Here is a 17,848-nt window from a genome sequence, read left to right on the forward strand (position 1 = left end):
TTTCTATAGTGCCCTTGATTTGAAAATTATTCTTTTCAAATCTAAAATTCTCACTTTTCAAATAAGTTCATAGTTAGAGCATATTCACAAAAAAACCAATTGGGTTTAGGAAAAGCAGTTCTAGAGAGAATGCAATCACAACTTTGATTGAAGCTATCTAACAGCTTTATGAAGGGAGCTTATTTCTGAGGTTTTTCTTTTGTGACTTATCAACGGCTTTCGATTACGTCTCCTATAATACTTTGTTATCTAAAATTAGCCAGTATGCATTTGACTATTCTAGAATCAAACTTATAATGTCTTGCACGCAAACTGACTGTCGTTTATAATAATAGTTTTTCTGGTTTTGAGTCATGCAACACTGGTGTTCCGTAGGGATCTGTTTTGGATCAGGTACTTTTTCTTATTTATGTTAACGACATTTCTGAGGTAATACCTGGCACAGGCAGAGCTTGTACGTCAGTGATACGACTGCTGTTGTAGCAGATAAAAACTTGGTATATGGTATGGATAATATTGAGGGAGCATAGTCAGGTTCTTTAAATTATTTCTGGCCAATCTACTGGCATATTACATATATTTCTGGCACCAATCCTCAAAAGACAAACATGTTTCTGTTTTCTATGAGAGAATGTAAAAATTATACCGATTTCGTAAAATTTTTGGGCACACTTAAGTTCAAGCATAGTGTTTGGTATTGCCTGCAACTGCTTGAAAGGGTTTCTTATGGCTTATATAGCTTGTTTCAGAGTAATAAAATGTGCTACTATGTTCTGGTATGCAAACATCATCATACATGGACCCTTTATTTTCTGTTTAACGTATAGGCCTTTCATAGTTCTTGCTGATCTTGGCTATAGAGAGTCTGCCTTTAGAAGCTTGGGATTTTTTTTTTGGAATTTTGACTTGGGAATTTTGACACTGCCTTGTGTATACATACTTCGATGCCTATTCAGTTTAAAAGAAAATCTAAATAGATAAACTTGGCAAAATAAAGTTCATGGTATCATACAAGGACTAATAAAGATATAGGTAGCAATTCTTATTGTCCAAGATGATACAATAGGCTACCTGTGAAAACTAGGTCACTCACTCTAAAACATTTTAAATGCAAAATCCAGAAAATTTTATAACATAATTGTAACGAGACAGTTTAATTTTCCGTTGTCAGGAATTTTTGTTTGTCAATAATCCCAATTTTACCTATTTAGTTTTGAGTATTTTGTCATGTTTCTCTTTTTAATAATTGTCAAAATTTTTTTGAAAATCAAGTTTGTAAGTTTGTTATTGATATTCTATTATTTTCTTAACTTGTGAAAATTTTTTGATTTTTTTTAGCACGAAATAAATCTTTATATTTATATCTATTTTCCCTTAAAAAATATATATAAGCGAAACAAAATCATTGGCTAATATCCCCAAAAACATAATCTCTAGTATAACAGTAAAAGTGAGAAAGTAAAAAGACAAATTTTATCTAAATTACATCAAATTTACAGTAGTTTTATAATGTGTACAAAGGAAAATCAGTATACCAGTCAGCAAAGAAACAACGCCAGTGACAATATTGCTGACATTTGACATTGACAAATGACATCCGAAAAAGTTCAAAGTAAGAAAAAAAGGAAAACAACAAAAATGTTTTGAATTGAATTTGGAGACAGGGTGAAAGTTTCGTTTTCTAAGGTGCGAAAATATGCGGCATGTCTTTTAATTAGTTTCCGGGATATGTAGTTTATAATAGTTTGGTGCTAAAGAAAATCGTCGTCATATGACTGGTGCCAATCTTTTAAATCATCCCCCTCCTATTTATAATGTACAAGAGGGGGCCCCCATTACAGAAGTACAGGAGGACCATGGAGCACCCCCTTCATATGAAGAAGCTATCAACCCCAATGGTAAGTTTTAAGTTAATTACTAAAAATTATATATAAAACACAATGCATGAATGTTTGCAACTTAGAATATAGTTGAGAATTTTAAATAGGTAATTGGGCAAATATGTTTGTTTAGTTAGAAGCCATATAATATTATGTGTTAAAATTTAAATTTTCTTATGAAAATTTTTCTTACTACATTTTCTTCTAAATCTAAAGGCAGTTTATTATGCAGAAAAGGCCAGTAGTAACTTATATAAAGTTTTGGGACTGGGCAGTTTATCCATAAGGACCAAGTTCTATAATTTTGATTACCATGCTGCACATCATTTTTGTTCAATTAATGAATATCATATTGCAAAATTAATATTAATTTCTAACACATTAGAGTCTGAATACAAATATTCAGGTGTATATAACAAACCAAAAATATGTAGAATTGTTGGAGAACATTGAAGAAATCAAAAAAAAATCTCCCATAATACCTTATTTTTAACACCATTGTTAGAATCTGAACTTTTTATAATATCATTTACTCTCTCAAAAACAGTGAATAAAATATTGGAGGCAGTTTCCAACATAATGAAAAGATTTGGTTGCTATTTAATTGCACCACTTTCACATCTCATTAATATCATTTTCTCTACAGGAATTTTTCTTGACATACTCAAAAACATGATAATTATTGTCCTTTACATAAAACAGGTTTCAGAGATATTTTGTTGAATTATAGGTCCATTGCATTGACAAATAATATAAGCAAAATTGATGAAATAGGCATGAATTAGTGCTGTCAATATAAAAAACTTAGGAGAGTTTTTCTTTGATAATCATCTAAGATTGCGACATTGTATATATTTGTAATATAATGCAAATTTGAAAAGTTATGTATACATTTTATGTTTTGAGGCAAAGGATGTCAAAAAGTTCTATTATAAGTCACTAGTTAAATCTGTTGTCATATGTCACATGTGTTTGGGGTGCAGCTACCAGTACAAATTTGTCTCTGCTGGAAATAACACAAATTTTATTTTTTTTTAAATAGAATTATTTAAAAATAACTTGATCCAACCATTAATTTGTTTAAAGGTTCCAAAACTTTATAGATAAGAGCTGCCATTAGACTATTGTGTAATAATGAAGTATCAAAAAATTTGGTTAATCACAAGATAAATACAAGATTCTTCAATAATCAATCAATACAAACCGCTGCTATTGAATTTTTATCAGTGCAGTGCAAGTCTGTTACCAAAAATATATTATGTTATAAAACTTATTATTTTATTTATTTGCAATACATAGCTTTTTGATATAATTCTGAAAACAGCCTTTTGAGAGAATTTTTTTTTTAATTTTCATTCCAATATGATTGTCCTATCATTGTACAATATTAAAAATTCAACTCAATTAAAAAAGTATACAAAGCCATAAGCTTTTATTTATTATTAATTTAAATAAAGCATATAAAATGATACTTTAACTAAACCTGATTTTCTATTTACAAATGCTATTTATTTCAAATAGGGCCTAGTCACATATTTGTGTGCTAATTTTATTAACATATTGATCATATGTGTTTCAGCTAGAGAACACAAAGAATCCTTTTGAAGTTAAAAGATTATTATATCAATTTTACATCTTACTTATACCCATTTCTGCCCCTTCATATGCAAGATTTAGGAGTCTTCAGAAAAATGTTACAATGCTCCAAATTACATTTACCTTAAAAACCAAACAGAAGATAGTACCCAAAATATAGCTGACTTGTTTACTGAACATTTGTCTAGTGTATATGATGCAACCACCTGCCAATTACCCAAAAAAGATTTATGTTCAAAAGGAAATATTTCTTTTTATATTATTAAATTCTCTGAAATTATTAAAATCATACATATTATTAAAATCTCAAGGGGATTTGTCAACTTGATTTTTTTTCAACAGGACCGGATAATATTGGAAACTTCTTTCTGAAAAGTTGCCCACTGACTATTTCCAAAATCTTATTTACCTTATATTATCTGGTGACAAAAGTAACTTACAAACTACCATGGTATCTTTAAACAATCAGCAATACAAAAGTTGTTCAACAAGTTAATATATAATCAACTATATTGGCAATGTAAAGGAATATTGTCTGTGGTAAAACATAAGTTTGCAGCTTCTTAACTTAGGATTTACTGGGGAAGCCATAGAATGAATGTCGAGTCTTTTAAAGAATCAGAAACAAATATTGAAACTGTTTAATTTTAATAATAATGATTATATCAGCTGTTTGTCAGGTCACCTCTATATTTAATCTATTTATGACTGATATTTGTGATAATCTTCAATAATTAGTTTTAGTTTTTGTAGATGTCTTAAAGTTATATACACTACCCCTCAAAAGTATTTGCCCACCATGTATTCTTTTGAATATTTTAAATTAGATACAAAAATCTTATCTTTATACCTATATTTAGATTGTATCTCTTTTGTAAATTGCATATATTCTTAAACAGCATACCTATTAACTATGGTTCATTGAAAAACGCTGAGTATTTACAAACAATGTAGTGAAAATATGCACTTCTTCTAAAAAACTAATCTGTTTACAGCTCATTTCCAATGAAATTTGAAACATTTAAAGGTGTTTAGTCTTCAAGAATTGATTTTGTGTAACATTGGTTAATAATTTCGCTTGCTTATTGATGATTGTCACCGTTTCTTTGCTGGTTTTTCAACATTCTTTAAAATGGCTAAAACAAAAGAGTTATCGGTAGAAACAAAAGGTATTATCATTGGACTTCATAAGGCTGGAAAGACTAACCATCAAATTTCGACGGATTTGGGAAGTCCAAGGCGGACTGTCGAATATATTTAATTTATATTTGAATTGTCTACAACTTCTATGTTTATATTGACAATAAAGCATTTTTTTTTATAATGTTAGTAAATTCACCAGAGAAGGGACTATTAGCAACTCGATCAGGAAGGCCAAAGGCAACAAGTTCAAAGGAGGGTTTAAATATTATTTACATTACATACAATATTATTACAAGCAAACGCAATAGACGCCTTACCGCCCCTGAAATCACAGCAAAAATCAACAAGGAGCGTAAAAAAGCGGTCAGTGTTTCGACAGTAAAACGGCGACTTTATAATGCTGGTCTTAAAGGACGTTTAGCTGTATCAAAATCGCTACTGAAGGATGTTAATAAGAGGAAAAGACTTGAGTATGGGCCTAATTACACAAAGAATGGACCATTGATGACTGGAAGAAAGACAATGACCCCAAGCACACGTCGAAATTGTGCAAGCAATATTTAGGTCAATTACAAAGGCAACATCTTCTGAAAGTTATGGTATGGCTCCCACAATCACCGGACCTCAATCCTATCGAATTACTGTGCGGACATGTAGATGAATCCAAAATTTGATTTTCTTAAATTTAATTTATTGAAAAATGTATTGTTTATATTCATTTTGTTATAAATAAACCGTTTCATAACAATAACTGATAGGTTTATTATTTTTAGTTATAACTTTAAAACAGTCATACATGGGCAAATACTTTTGAGTGGTAGTGTAGATGTATAAAGTCTATCGCTGACTTATATATTGCAAAAGGATATTGACAGGTTATAGAACTGGGGTATAAAAAATAATTTTACATTAAATATCAATAAATGCTTTTAGATTAGCTTTTTTATAGGTACATACAACTCAAAGTATTCCATGAATATTGTTAACCTAAACTATATAAACTAATGTCTTAGTTACTAATTATATTAAAATAAATAAAATAAAATTTGTGAGCTAACATATACTTTATTTAATATCAATTTTTTTAGTTAATTTCTTGGTTTTTGTAGGATAGATATAATGATCTACATATGATGAATATTATCTAAAATGTGATCAAGGGCCAATCTCTAGAGCTCATTATATATTATTAACTTAGTTCTGTGTGATATACCTATACATTATAAATTCAGTATTATATTATGTAATTATTAGACACCTATACTAACTAATCCAGCTTTGGTAAAATCAATTTTTACTGTATTTCTTTGTAGAGAGAATATTTTATGTATATTTAAGTTGAAGTATTGTTTTGAATCATGTGACACACACAGATACCTCTGTATCTAGGTGTCATTTATGTCTATTGTATTTATATACTGTGCATTTTGACCTAATAAATTGAATTGAATTGAAACTATAAAAATCATGTTAGAGGCCTTGGCATCACTTTTAATGACAGCATTAATTTTAAATCATATTTCACAGATGAAAGATATTAAACTATCTTGGTTGTACATTGAGAAATTGTAGTGAGTTTCTAATTAATCCAAATGGGAACTCCGGCTGCAAACATAGACAAAAATGTAATTTTGGATAAATTAAATGCAACAGCACTTTATAATAGATGAATAACTTATTAAATACATTAAGTACAAGATAAATACAAGATTTTTAAAACTTTTTTGGTATAAGGTTATGCACAAGGGTGGAGCTCTTGATAATCCTTTCAACTTTCGTCCCATCTCTCTCTTGTCTACGCTATCAAAGGTAATCGAAAAACTGGTTAAAAATCGAATAATGTCCTTTTTTAAAGTCCAAAAACATCCTCACCAGACTTCAATTTGGCTTCCGTGAAAATACCAGTACCAATGATGCCATGTTTAATTTTTTTCATGAGCTCTACTCCCAGATAAATGATGGTGGAGTTTCGGCGGCAGTTTTTTGTGATTTTTCGATTGTGTCTGCCATAGGATTCTGCTGCGGAAGCTTCATCATTATGGATTTCGGGGAGTTTCATCTTCTTGGTTTGCTTCCTATCTGCAAGATCGGCAACAACGAGTGCTTGTAGGATCTAAGTACTTTGATTACCATCCTATCACCTTGGAAGTTCCTCAGGGTTCAGTTTTGGGACCTATATTTTTTCTCCTATACATAAATGATCTTACCAATCTTAATGTACGGGGCAAATTTACTCTATTTGCCGATGATACCACACTTCTCTGGCACAGCCCAGACATAGATACTCTGTGAACTACATTAGCAACTGATCTTCAGGCAATAAATCTCTGGTTTGAATCAAACTTGCTATCACTAAATCCTCATAAAACCAAATTATTGTGTTTTAAGTGTGCTCTAGACTACGTGCCTTTTTCTAATTCAGTAGTTCAGCAGTTTGATAATACAAAATTTTTGGGTATATTCATTGACAGAGAACTCAGATTTGAAGAGCATATCCTCGGTACTTGCAAAAAGGTGTCTGCAGGTTGTTTTGCAGTCAGAGTGGCTACTCTGGAGCTTGGCATGGAGTTTGGAAGATCTGTATAGTTTTCATTAATTGAATTCCACCTTAGGTATGCCATGTGCTTCTGGGGTAATGCAGCTGCCTACCTTCTACAAATGCTGCTTGTTTTACAGAAGCGTGCTCTACGTTACATCTGTGGGGCTAAACCAAGAGATTCCTGTGGCCCATTATTTGTTAGGCTGGGCATACACACTGTCTTCTCCCTCTACATTCAGGAAGTGGCCTGCTTACTTTTTGCAAATCGCTTTAAATTTATAACCCCAAATCCAAGATACTTAACGCGTCAAGTGAACGATCTAAATCTTCCAATCCCCTCCTCCACATTAACTAAAAAATCTATTTTCTACGAGGGAATCAAAATTTTCAATCGTTTACCAGGTGGAATCAGGGAGGCAACATGTATTGACACTTTTAAACGTAAATTGAAAATACTTTTGACGGAAAAATGTTACTATTCACTGGATGAATACTACGTCGACACATTCTAATTTTTCCTGTGTAAGTTTACAGTATTTGAATTTTATTTGAATTGTTTGTATGGTTAGAATTCTTTGCTGTCTTATACTTGAAGGGATAATTATGGAATTTAATTTACTTTTTATGTTTTTTTTTTCTGCTGTTCTTGTGTTCATGCTACAAATTATGCCTGCAATAATCCATTTGATAGAGCCTTAAGATTTTTAAATACACACTGTGATATAAATCCTTTTAACTTAAGTTTAAATCAATTTAAAACTAACATTAGAATTGTTTCCTTAATTTTCCTATAATGTACCTTATTTTGAAATGTAATGAATAAGATAAATAATTGGATTAAAAAAAAAGATTACCACTATAATGCTGCAATATGGTCATCCCATTAATAAAAATAAAATTGAAGAAAATTAAAATTTCAAATGTTTAGTGTCATCACCATAACTTATGGCCCTGTCTGTATTCTAAGAACTTTTTCTTTATTAGATTATTATTATTATTTTAATAAATGTTGCAAATAAGCACAATAAGTTCTTTATTGATATTTTTTATTATTTTCAGCCCCTCCTCCATCTTATGACTCCCTGTTTGGCAGAGTGAGAGAAGCACAAAAAACCAGCAAAGGCATTTTAGACTTTTTTACAAATGTAGTTATAATAGTGCTGGGAACATGTAAGTAACCGCTTTAATCAGTGTTTAACACTTATATATTCTGCTGTCCTAAAAAAGAAGGTCGTATATCTGACAATTTTATCAAAATTAGGTTGATACAATATTTAGGATTGATATATAATTTTCTACCTATTGCACTAGAAACTATAGTCGTATATTGCAAATTAATGGCTAAAATTTACATTTGCATAACTGCAAAGTTTCCACGGTTCCTAGTGAATCTTGTCGGATCTAGCTAATGCTAAGAAAAACTGTCATATTCGCACATATACGTCTGTTCCTTTTAGGACTAGTAAAACGAAAAAAAAAATAGTGTCCTTATTAAGTTAGTCGTATATGGCAGATACTAACAAAAATTGTCGTATATTACAATTTCGCCGTGAGCTCGCGAATGTGCAAACAACATAACCTAAATTTGTGTGCCTCGTTTGAATATTAAATTAAACAGTAAGATAAGAATCGATGCTTTTTTAATATTTAGTGGTTTGATTACTGTTTTATTCTTCGAGAAATATTGACGATAAATAGATAAAGGTAAGTAGTTTTTTGTTTATTTATGTTAAAAAGTGTTTCAAATCTAAAAACTTGCTACTACTAACTAGAACTTGTTTGTTGTGCTAATTTCACTGTATATTTTGTATTTTTGAAACAAAATTATTTTGTATATTTTATAATTGTATTAAATTTAGTACTGAAAAGTATGAAAAATTAGTCTCGGGTCTAAGCCTCTAATACGTTGTTTCATCATTTTAGCATGAATAGCAGAACTCAAAAAATCATGCAACTTGCCACAAAATCTACCATGGAAAAAAATGAGCTAACTAGTTCGTTGGAATCGTTTGCTAATTTTTCGGAAGATTGTGATGATTCTGATAAAGACCGAGACTTTGTCTTATCAGACTTTGAAAAGGACGCGGATTTAGTCAGTAGTTCATCGGAAGATGACATAAATGAATTCTTAGATTTAGAAGAAGACGACCTTCCTTTGTCCATCTTAAAAGAAAGAGACACTCCAAAAGAAATAAAAAAATGCTAGATTCTATGATTGAAGAAGTTTCAAAAAATTTGGATGGTGCTGTTTATACAAAAAAAGGTACAATAAGGAAAAGGAAAAAGTATGATACTTCTCCTGCAACACGAAAAAAAAATAGACTTAACATGAGAAAACAAAAATATTCATCTGTGAAAGAAAACTGTGGTGAAAAGTGTACAAAGAAATGTGTTACAAAAATCAGTATGCTACGGCAGAATCAGATTAATCAGGAATATTGGGACTTGGAGGAAAAAGAAAGGCGAGCCTTTATATTCCATAAAACTAGCACCACTGGTGTTAAAAGAAGATAAATCATTTTAGCTGCTGAAGGATCCTGAAGAAATAGATCTGTTCAGTATAATTTACCTGATGAGAATGGATGCAATCAAAAAGTTTGCAAAAAATTTTTTGGCAACATTAGGGTATGAACTAAAAAATGACCGTGTTCTTAGAAATGTTACTTTAATAAATGAAAGGACATCTATTGCTCCAAAACCAGATAATAGAGGTAGAAAACAAAAAGGAAATAAAAATGATGAAATGTTGATTGAACAACATGTTGAAAGCTTTCAACCCACAATTTCGCATTACAGACGGGAGCACGCCCCACTACGAAAATACTTGCCAAGTGATATTACAATAAGGGCAATGCATCAAAATTTTTTATTGAAGCAAAAATTTCTTATGAAATGTATAGAAAAGTTGTTGCCAAAATGAATATATCGTTTTCAAATTTAGGTCATGAGGAGTGTTTTGACTGTGAATCATTTAGACTACATTGTATCTCGACCAAACATGAAAAAGAAAATATCTGCCAAACTTGTGAAATATGTACATCATTCAAGAAACATCAAGATGCGGAAAGTAAGGGAGGAGTATAAACAGGATAGTGCTGCGAAAGATGGTTTATACTTTTCAGCTGACCTCCAGAGGGTACCTTTCAATTTAAAATTAAATATCTAAAATTAAATAGTTAATTTTTTTACTGTTACAGGTTATTATACTTGCGAAATGTTTAAAGAAATTATGTTTATGCCGAGAGTTATTGCATTCAACGAAACATTTGTGCCAATAGGGAAATCTCAGGAAAAACCGTTTGCCTTTATTTGGCATGAAGGTGTATCGGGAAGATCCAGAGAAGACATTATTTAAACTTTTTATCATTTTTTATTAGCCGTGGGAGATGCTCCAAATGTGACCACATGGCTGGACAACTGTGAGGCCCAAAATTAAAACTGGGGATTATTTTCTCTTTTAACATATATAATGAATTCGAACGAAATCAACCTAAAAACTTTGAATTTAAAATATTTTCAGCCTGGGCACACTTTTATGTCTAGTGATGCTTTTCATCATCAAGTTGAATTATTAGCCTTAAAAAGAAAAAAAAAGTGTATGATTTCAAAGATTTCAGCGAATGTGTTACTTTAGCCAATTCAAAAAAGGTAGTTGTCAAAGAAATGAATATAAACAATTTTTATACTTTTTCGGATTTAACCTCTCAATATAAACTAAAGAAAATTAACCCCAGACCCTATTTACAAGATATGGTTTTTGTTCAGTTCGAAAGAGGAAAAAGACCTTTTTCAGAAGATTTTCAGTCCTTGAATTACCTATTAGCCAAATATGAAACAGGGCCCTTACCTCACCCTAATCAAAAAATTTGTGAGAGGGGTATATCCAAAAAAAGAAAAAGTAACATTTTAACTAAAATTCAAGGGTTGATTCCTGAAAATCGTTTACCATTCTGGGAAATACTCGTAGAAGCTGAAACAGAAGTAGCTCTAGATTGACTCAAATTAAAGAAAATACTATGTTTTAAAGAATAATATTTTTTTGTAATAAAATATGTTATTTTTAAAGGCTTAATAAAATATTTTGACAGATATGATGGTTTTTCTTAGCGATTATAACTAAAATTATCTAGAAGAAATGGCGTATCTGACTTATCCTAACTGTAAGTTTTTAAACATATTCCACATAATTTAAAAAAATTATACTTCTTAAGTACCTATTTCATTTTATAACTTTAAATAATGTGACTAAAATAATACAAAAAAAAATTACATTTTTATAAAAATCACCCTCGTGTAAAAATATAAAAAGTGCAGATACGACCTTCTTTCTTAGGACGGCAGTATTGTGAAGTGATTTCCTGAAATAGTCTCATTTGCAAATAGTAGTCAAAACTCCCAAAATAATCTTTACTTCACCACAAGTATATATAACCAGAAGCGATTAATATTATTTTCTTTTATTAATTTCAGTGGGATGTTCAATAATATTAGGTGTAACGATAGTTGTTCCAATATGTATGATTGTGATGGGATCAATATATCTCCATGAGTGTCCTCAGGGAGAATACATTCCAGTTTATTTACTTGTTGGAGGTAAATATAAGTGAAATTAAATTAAGTATTTATAATTATATTTATATTCAATATAAAATTATGTAATTTTAATATTTGTATAAAAAAATAAGACAAGTTTTGACAAGAAAGTGTCAACTAAGTGAAAGCCTTTCAACTTTATGTAAGTGGTTACATTGCAACTAATTAAAATCAACTAGTTATACGGCTTCATACGAGGTATTAAGTAATCGTTAATTAATTGGTGGCAAATATTTACTTAAAATTGGGTCATATAAGCATTTTATTAAGATCTTTTTAAATTCTAGTTCATTATTAAAAAAAAGTGTGTTTTGTTTATAAGAATAAGTAAAAAAACATAAATGCAACGTAACTAAAAATAATCATACATAATGTATGGCATAACATCAAGCACACAATATAATTTTTAAATATTCCAAAGTGTAATATTGGTTGACCCGTGATTAGCATAATCAATCAGTTGTGACAAATGAATAACATCATACGCACATTATGAATGCAATACATGTCAGGGCAATGTAAGTTTATATTGTATTCATAAGAATTATTTGCATTGACAAAATTGAAAGTATTGTAAACTGTTCCTTTGTTTTAATGTAAAACGTATTATATTCTGTCTTTTATTTAGGGAAATTTTTTTAACAAGTAATATCTAGGGACTTAGAAGGAAAAACATTTTGAATAAAAGAATGAATTATTCTGATTGTTCCATTCTCCCTTGAATGATAAAATTTTAGCACACTAATTAAAACTACAATTTCACTATTTTATTGTAAATAAAATATTTGTCCTTTTTTTTTAAACAGGCATCTTTGGCATCCTAAAACAGCTTCTCCATCTCTCCGCTAGAGTTCGTCAAACAGAAGAAGAACGCCAAGAAGAGAACCTGAGACAATCACCCACGCAAACTCTTCTGAATTGTTTCATGCTAGGATGGTTTATTATAGGATCGGTCTGGGTCTACAAAGAATATGAACCCAACTACAATCCAACAAACGGAAAATACTGTAACAGAAATCTGTATCTTTTTGCCTTTTGGCTGATAACTTCTGTTTATTCAATATTAGGGTTTTTAACTATTTGCTTGTGTTCTATCAGCATTGCTACCGTTATTTTTCATACAGATAGGCGCGATGATAGGCAAGTAACTCGACATAATAGAGCTTGGTAAGGTATTTAATAAATTAACTTTTTTTGGTTATTAAAGTATAATTTAATAAATCATTTATTGAAACTCTTTGCCATTTAACAAATGAATCTTCCCTTTTCTACAAAATAATTTATTTGACATTTCTTAAATTGGTTTTTAATGACATTATGTTTGCTGTCTTTTCGGGTATCAAATTTATGAATGGAGTTCATGAGAGAGGTTTAAAAATCATAAACAACATTTTAGCCAAAAAAAAAAATGCTTTTAAAATTATAACGTTATTTTTTTCACAATAATTAACTACTAATAAGGTATATACAGTGTTCATATTTTCTTTTTTAATTAAAACATTTAAAAGAATAGTTTATTTGAAAACAAAACTATCCAATATTTATAGGTAGGGGAGAGGACCCTAAGATGACGAACTTAAGATTTGCGGTCCAATTATAACTCTGTTTTCCTCCTTTAAATGTTTTTTTTTTAAACAGGGCATATAATATTTAAGTGACTAATCAATATTTGAGTCTGTTTTAATTCAAATTTGCACTTTGTGGCTGGTAATTTATTTGGGGAAAAAAAATGTAATCATCGTCATCTTACACGCGGTTGCTGACAAGATGACGAGCGTATGTGGGTAAGTTGACGAATATAGTAAAAAGGCAATAAAACAATACATTTAGACATTTTAACGATTTATTTTTATAAAATAAACAAAATCTAAAAGCAAGGAAAGTCAAAAATATTAAAAAAATCCAAGGGCGAACACAAAATTTCAAATTGTAACTTAATTTTAAATACGACAAAAATCGCACACCCACACTTTGGCTTTTGCTTCTTTCAAATTAAGTCCAGTGCATTCTGCGTGTGCCCACTTGGTGCATATATTACAACAAAACCAAAGCTCATTATGTTTGCCCTCATCTTCACAAAAATGCACAGTCTGTCATCTTCTTCAACCTCTTCGTCCATGTCATCATTACTATCCACCACAGCTATACCTACAGAACTAATCAGATTTTTCTTGAACCGATATGCTGCTGATTTTTTTTGATTTTTTTCTTCGGCGGGGCTTTCATTTGTTTTTTCTTCTCTTTTTCAAGTTTTTCATTGTGCTTTTGCTCTAAAGCATCTTTAACGGGCGTGCTAGAAATTATAAGTGATGGTAGCTTTTTCCTACAACGTCTGTTCTGCGTGTTTGCTTTAGGCAAAGGAGGTAATCCCAACTCGATTGTCGGGCTCTGATGGCATTTTTTATCAGAAGTTTAAAATGGTTTTTCAATATTATCTCTATCTGCTCTTTGTTAGGAGTTACTGACTCTGGCATGCGCTGAGGACCAGATGTGGAAGGCACAAGTTCCTCAATTAATTTTGGTTCAGCGTTAATTTCCCTTTCTGTCGTTTGGGCAGTTTCAAAGTCAATGTCCGTAAAAATGTCAGAATCAAACGGGTCTATACGAGTTGGCACGAAACCCACTTAAAGCATTCGCGACGGTTGCTACTTTTAAATAGGCCTTTCCAAAGATTGAGGCAATGTCATTCAGTGAAATGGCTTTTCCAGGATTGTTTGTCAAAAAGTCATCACAAGCCCTACTATATGCAGTTTTTAAGGGGCCATACATAGACACATCTAATGGTTGCATTCTGTGACTGGTGTGTGCGGGAAATCCCAAGAGAGAAATATAATTTTCCCTGCACAATGTTACAGCTTCAAAGGTCACATGACTTGCATGGTTATCCATTATGAGCAGAACTCTGTTGTTTTCGCTAGGACAAGCGTATTGGATAAAATGTTCCAGGTATTTCAAAAAATTTGCAGATGTCATCCATCCGGTTTCATGTGCAAAACCTGTAAATCCAGCAGGTGTGTTGTTCATGTAGGCTGGTTGCATTCTAACTCTAGGGAAAATCAAAAAAGGGGGAATAAATGACCCACTTGCGTTCATCGTGCATACTGCAGTCACATTAGTTCCTCGTTCCGCAGAAGATATCTTAATTACTCTTCGCTTGCCTTTTGGGGTAACTATCCTGGGATTATTTGTGGCAACTGTTGATACACCGGTTTCATATACGCTGTAAATTTGATTGGGTTGGAAATTATGTTTTTCTTTGAGTTCCTTAAGCGCGTTAAAAAAATTGGAAACACTTTGGCGATTAAATCCCATAAGTCTAGCTATCGAGGTCGATTCTGGCTTACGTAGAGAAAAGTTGTATTTCCACATAAACAGCTCAACAAAGTGTCGTCCAGCCTTCTTCTTGGTTGTGTTAAATCTGTGTGAAATGTTACGATTTTCCGCAAAATTATAAATTATCCTGCTTAACTGCTCCTTGGTTAGTCCAAAAGCCCGTTTGTCAATATTGATAATGTACTCCCGTAGTTCTTCTAATTCCATATTCGAAAACGTGCTCTTGAATCGACCAGAATTGCAAGGAAATTCCTGAAAATAAAGACCAATCATTGTTTTTAATAATATATTATTTTAGGAGAGATTTTATCCGTACTTCCTCAGAATCCCGCTTCAGATATATTCTAAGAGTTGCTTCTGGGAGATTATATGCTTTTGCCATGGAATTTACGCTTTTGTTGTTTTGTCTAACCTCATTTATGGCAATTCGCATGTTCTCATTACTCCATGATTGTCGATTCGTTTTGCGCTTGTACACTCTTCCCATATTTTATTATCTAAAATTGTGTGTAACTAATTTATTACCCAACAAACATCATATTATATGGGAGTGGGTAAGATAACGAATTCGCTATCTTGGCTACTTTGTTCTTCGTCAAGTTATCCCCATCACAGTTAAAATAAAAAAAAAATTAAAACAAAGAAAAACGTTAATTTAGTGTTATATCACAGATGATGCCAAACACACTCATAAACATCCATCACTTAAAAAGTTTTAAGTTTGAACTTACCTAGAAAAATGCAGACGTTATTTTATAAGCCGCTAAAATTATAACGAAGCCCGACGATTCACCTTGTTCACTTATTGCGGACTGACTTACCCTCTCAAGGCCGAAGTGAAACAAACCGCGTAAGGCGCACGCGCATAACGAACGTTTCACATCATATTGGCTGCGCAAAGAGAGAGAAGGTATGATTTATAGTCGATTCGTCATCTTACCCACTTCGTCATCTTAGGGCGCTCTCCCCTACATTAATATTCACAGTGTATCTATAAACTAAAACCCTTTGCTTTGACTTATTTTAAGGCAACACGTCATATGTTTTGTGATTAATAATTTGCTCATAATATACTTGTTTGTAGTTTAGTATTTTTGTTAATGTTTGTTTTGTTGGTGTTTATTATTATATGAACTATATGTTTGTTTTTTTTTTAACAATCTGTGATAAGGTATAATTAATTCCGTAAAGAATTAATTTCAGTTTAGTTATTAAGAGACAGAAATCTAACATTTATTAGCTTAGTTTTTTATAAAGGTAATTTTTATTCAAACTTTCGTTTGATGTATTTGTTATTTGCTGTGAAAAATCAACTACGGTGAATATTGACATAATTTGATAAAAATTATTTGGAATCGGTTAAAATCTTGACCTAGTGATTCATTTGCTAATATTGCAGTATTTAAGTCTTAGAGGTTGAAGTCAATATTCACTCAGTTTTGATTTTTTACAGTAAAATATTGAATAAATTGGTAGTATAAGTATGAGTATCTTATAAAGGCTTTGAAAATGATTGATTAATCAAACTTACATCCTTTTCTTTCATGGCAAATGATAATAAATTATTATAAGCAATTTTTTTAATAGCTGTAACAATGTTTATTGGGTACACCCACCCCTGATACAATAATAGAGGGTACACCAATATTAGGTTAACAAAAGAAGGTTAAGTCTTAAGTGTAAAATTTCCGACGTTTAGGCTTATATTAGGACCTAAAAATAGTAATAACAACCTTAGCATAGATCTTAAGATGTTCATCAATCTTGAAGAAAATGATATTTACTTTATAAAACTTATATACATTAGTTTCTTATATATGTAAGGAGTGAGGTTTAGTAAAAGGTATTGATGTTTTAATTTTGTTAAAAGATATTGAGTATCAAACTCCATGTGACTTTATATCTGTTGCTATTGACCTTATATTTTTTCACTAAAATAATATATTTATATTTTTCTCTGAGGATGACCTAATTAATATAGGCCAAAATGTCGGGGTATTTTAAACTTTACAACAAACAATTTATTACTTTTTTTACTTTACAAAAAAAATGCTTATTTTGAGCCCTTTGGTCTACATACGCGGCTTTTAAGACTGATTGAACTATATTTGCATGAAAAAAGGTGTATTTTACAGTCTTCAAATTGGCATCTTTTAGGAATCATAAATTATAAGAATCTCAAGTAATAATCTCATATGTACTTTAATATTATATATAGTGTGACCTCGAGTAATACGTACTAATTTAAGTACATAACATCTATTTTAAAGAAATAGTATATTACTAACTTAGGCAGGAAATTATCGTATAAGGATTTTTTTCGCGGTTAGTATACAATTTTCCTGCTTTGTTTGGAATAGTTTGTTAAAAATTTACTGTAAAAATGTATTATAAAGCATTTTCATCAATATATAGTATAGCTAAATAATTCTTTTTGTTTTAATTATTTGTTTATATGTGACTTACTACTGTAAAAAAATGAGAAGCTCCCTAGAAAGAAATTCCATAGTGACTGTACATAGTGAAGTATAATCTTTGTTAAGAAAAACTAAATTTGTTTGTTGCATTGCGACTTAATTTAAGCAAGTTTAAGGCAAAAATGCTCTTGATATCTTTAAGCAATTATTGTGATTTAAATATTTCACTGAAAACTAAAACCATACCACACTAGTTTATTTAAAAGAAAATTTTGATTAAGGTCATCATTTAATCTCTAAATTAAAAACAGTATTTTTCAGTATAATAAATTTTATTTTTTGGGTCT

The 17,848-nt window shown here is 30.7% G+C and overlaps 1 protein-coding gene across 1 annotated transcript; it reads left to right on the top strand.

Moving 5' to 3' along the window:
• Positions 1-1,597: 1,597 nt before the first annotated feature.
• Positions 1,598-17,512, top strand: LOC126741244 (transmembrane protein 272-like). The gene is made up of 4 exons (XM_050447622.1): positions 1,598-1,898; positions 8,218-8,328; positions 11,629-11,751; positions 12,558-17,512. Exons 1-4 carry the CDS (start codon positions 1,772-1,774, stop codon positions 12,920-12,922), a joined length of 726 nt encoding a protein of 241 aa, XP_050303579.1. The 5' UTR covers positions 1,598-1,771; the 3' UTR covers positions 12,923-17,512.
• Positions 17,513-17,848: the final 336 nt, after the last annotated feature.

Source organism: Anthonomus grandis, chromosome 10 (assembly GCF_022605725.1).
Source record: "Anthonomus grandis grandis chromosome 10, icAntGran1.3, whole genome shotgun sequence".
In the NCBI taxonomy this organism is placed as follows: Eukaryota; Metazoa; Arthropoda; class Insecta; order Coleoptera; family Curculionidae; genus Anthonomus; species Anthonomus grandis.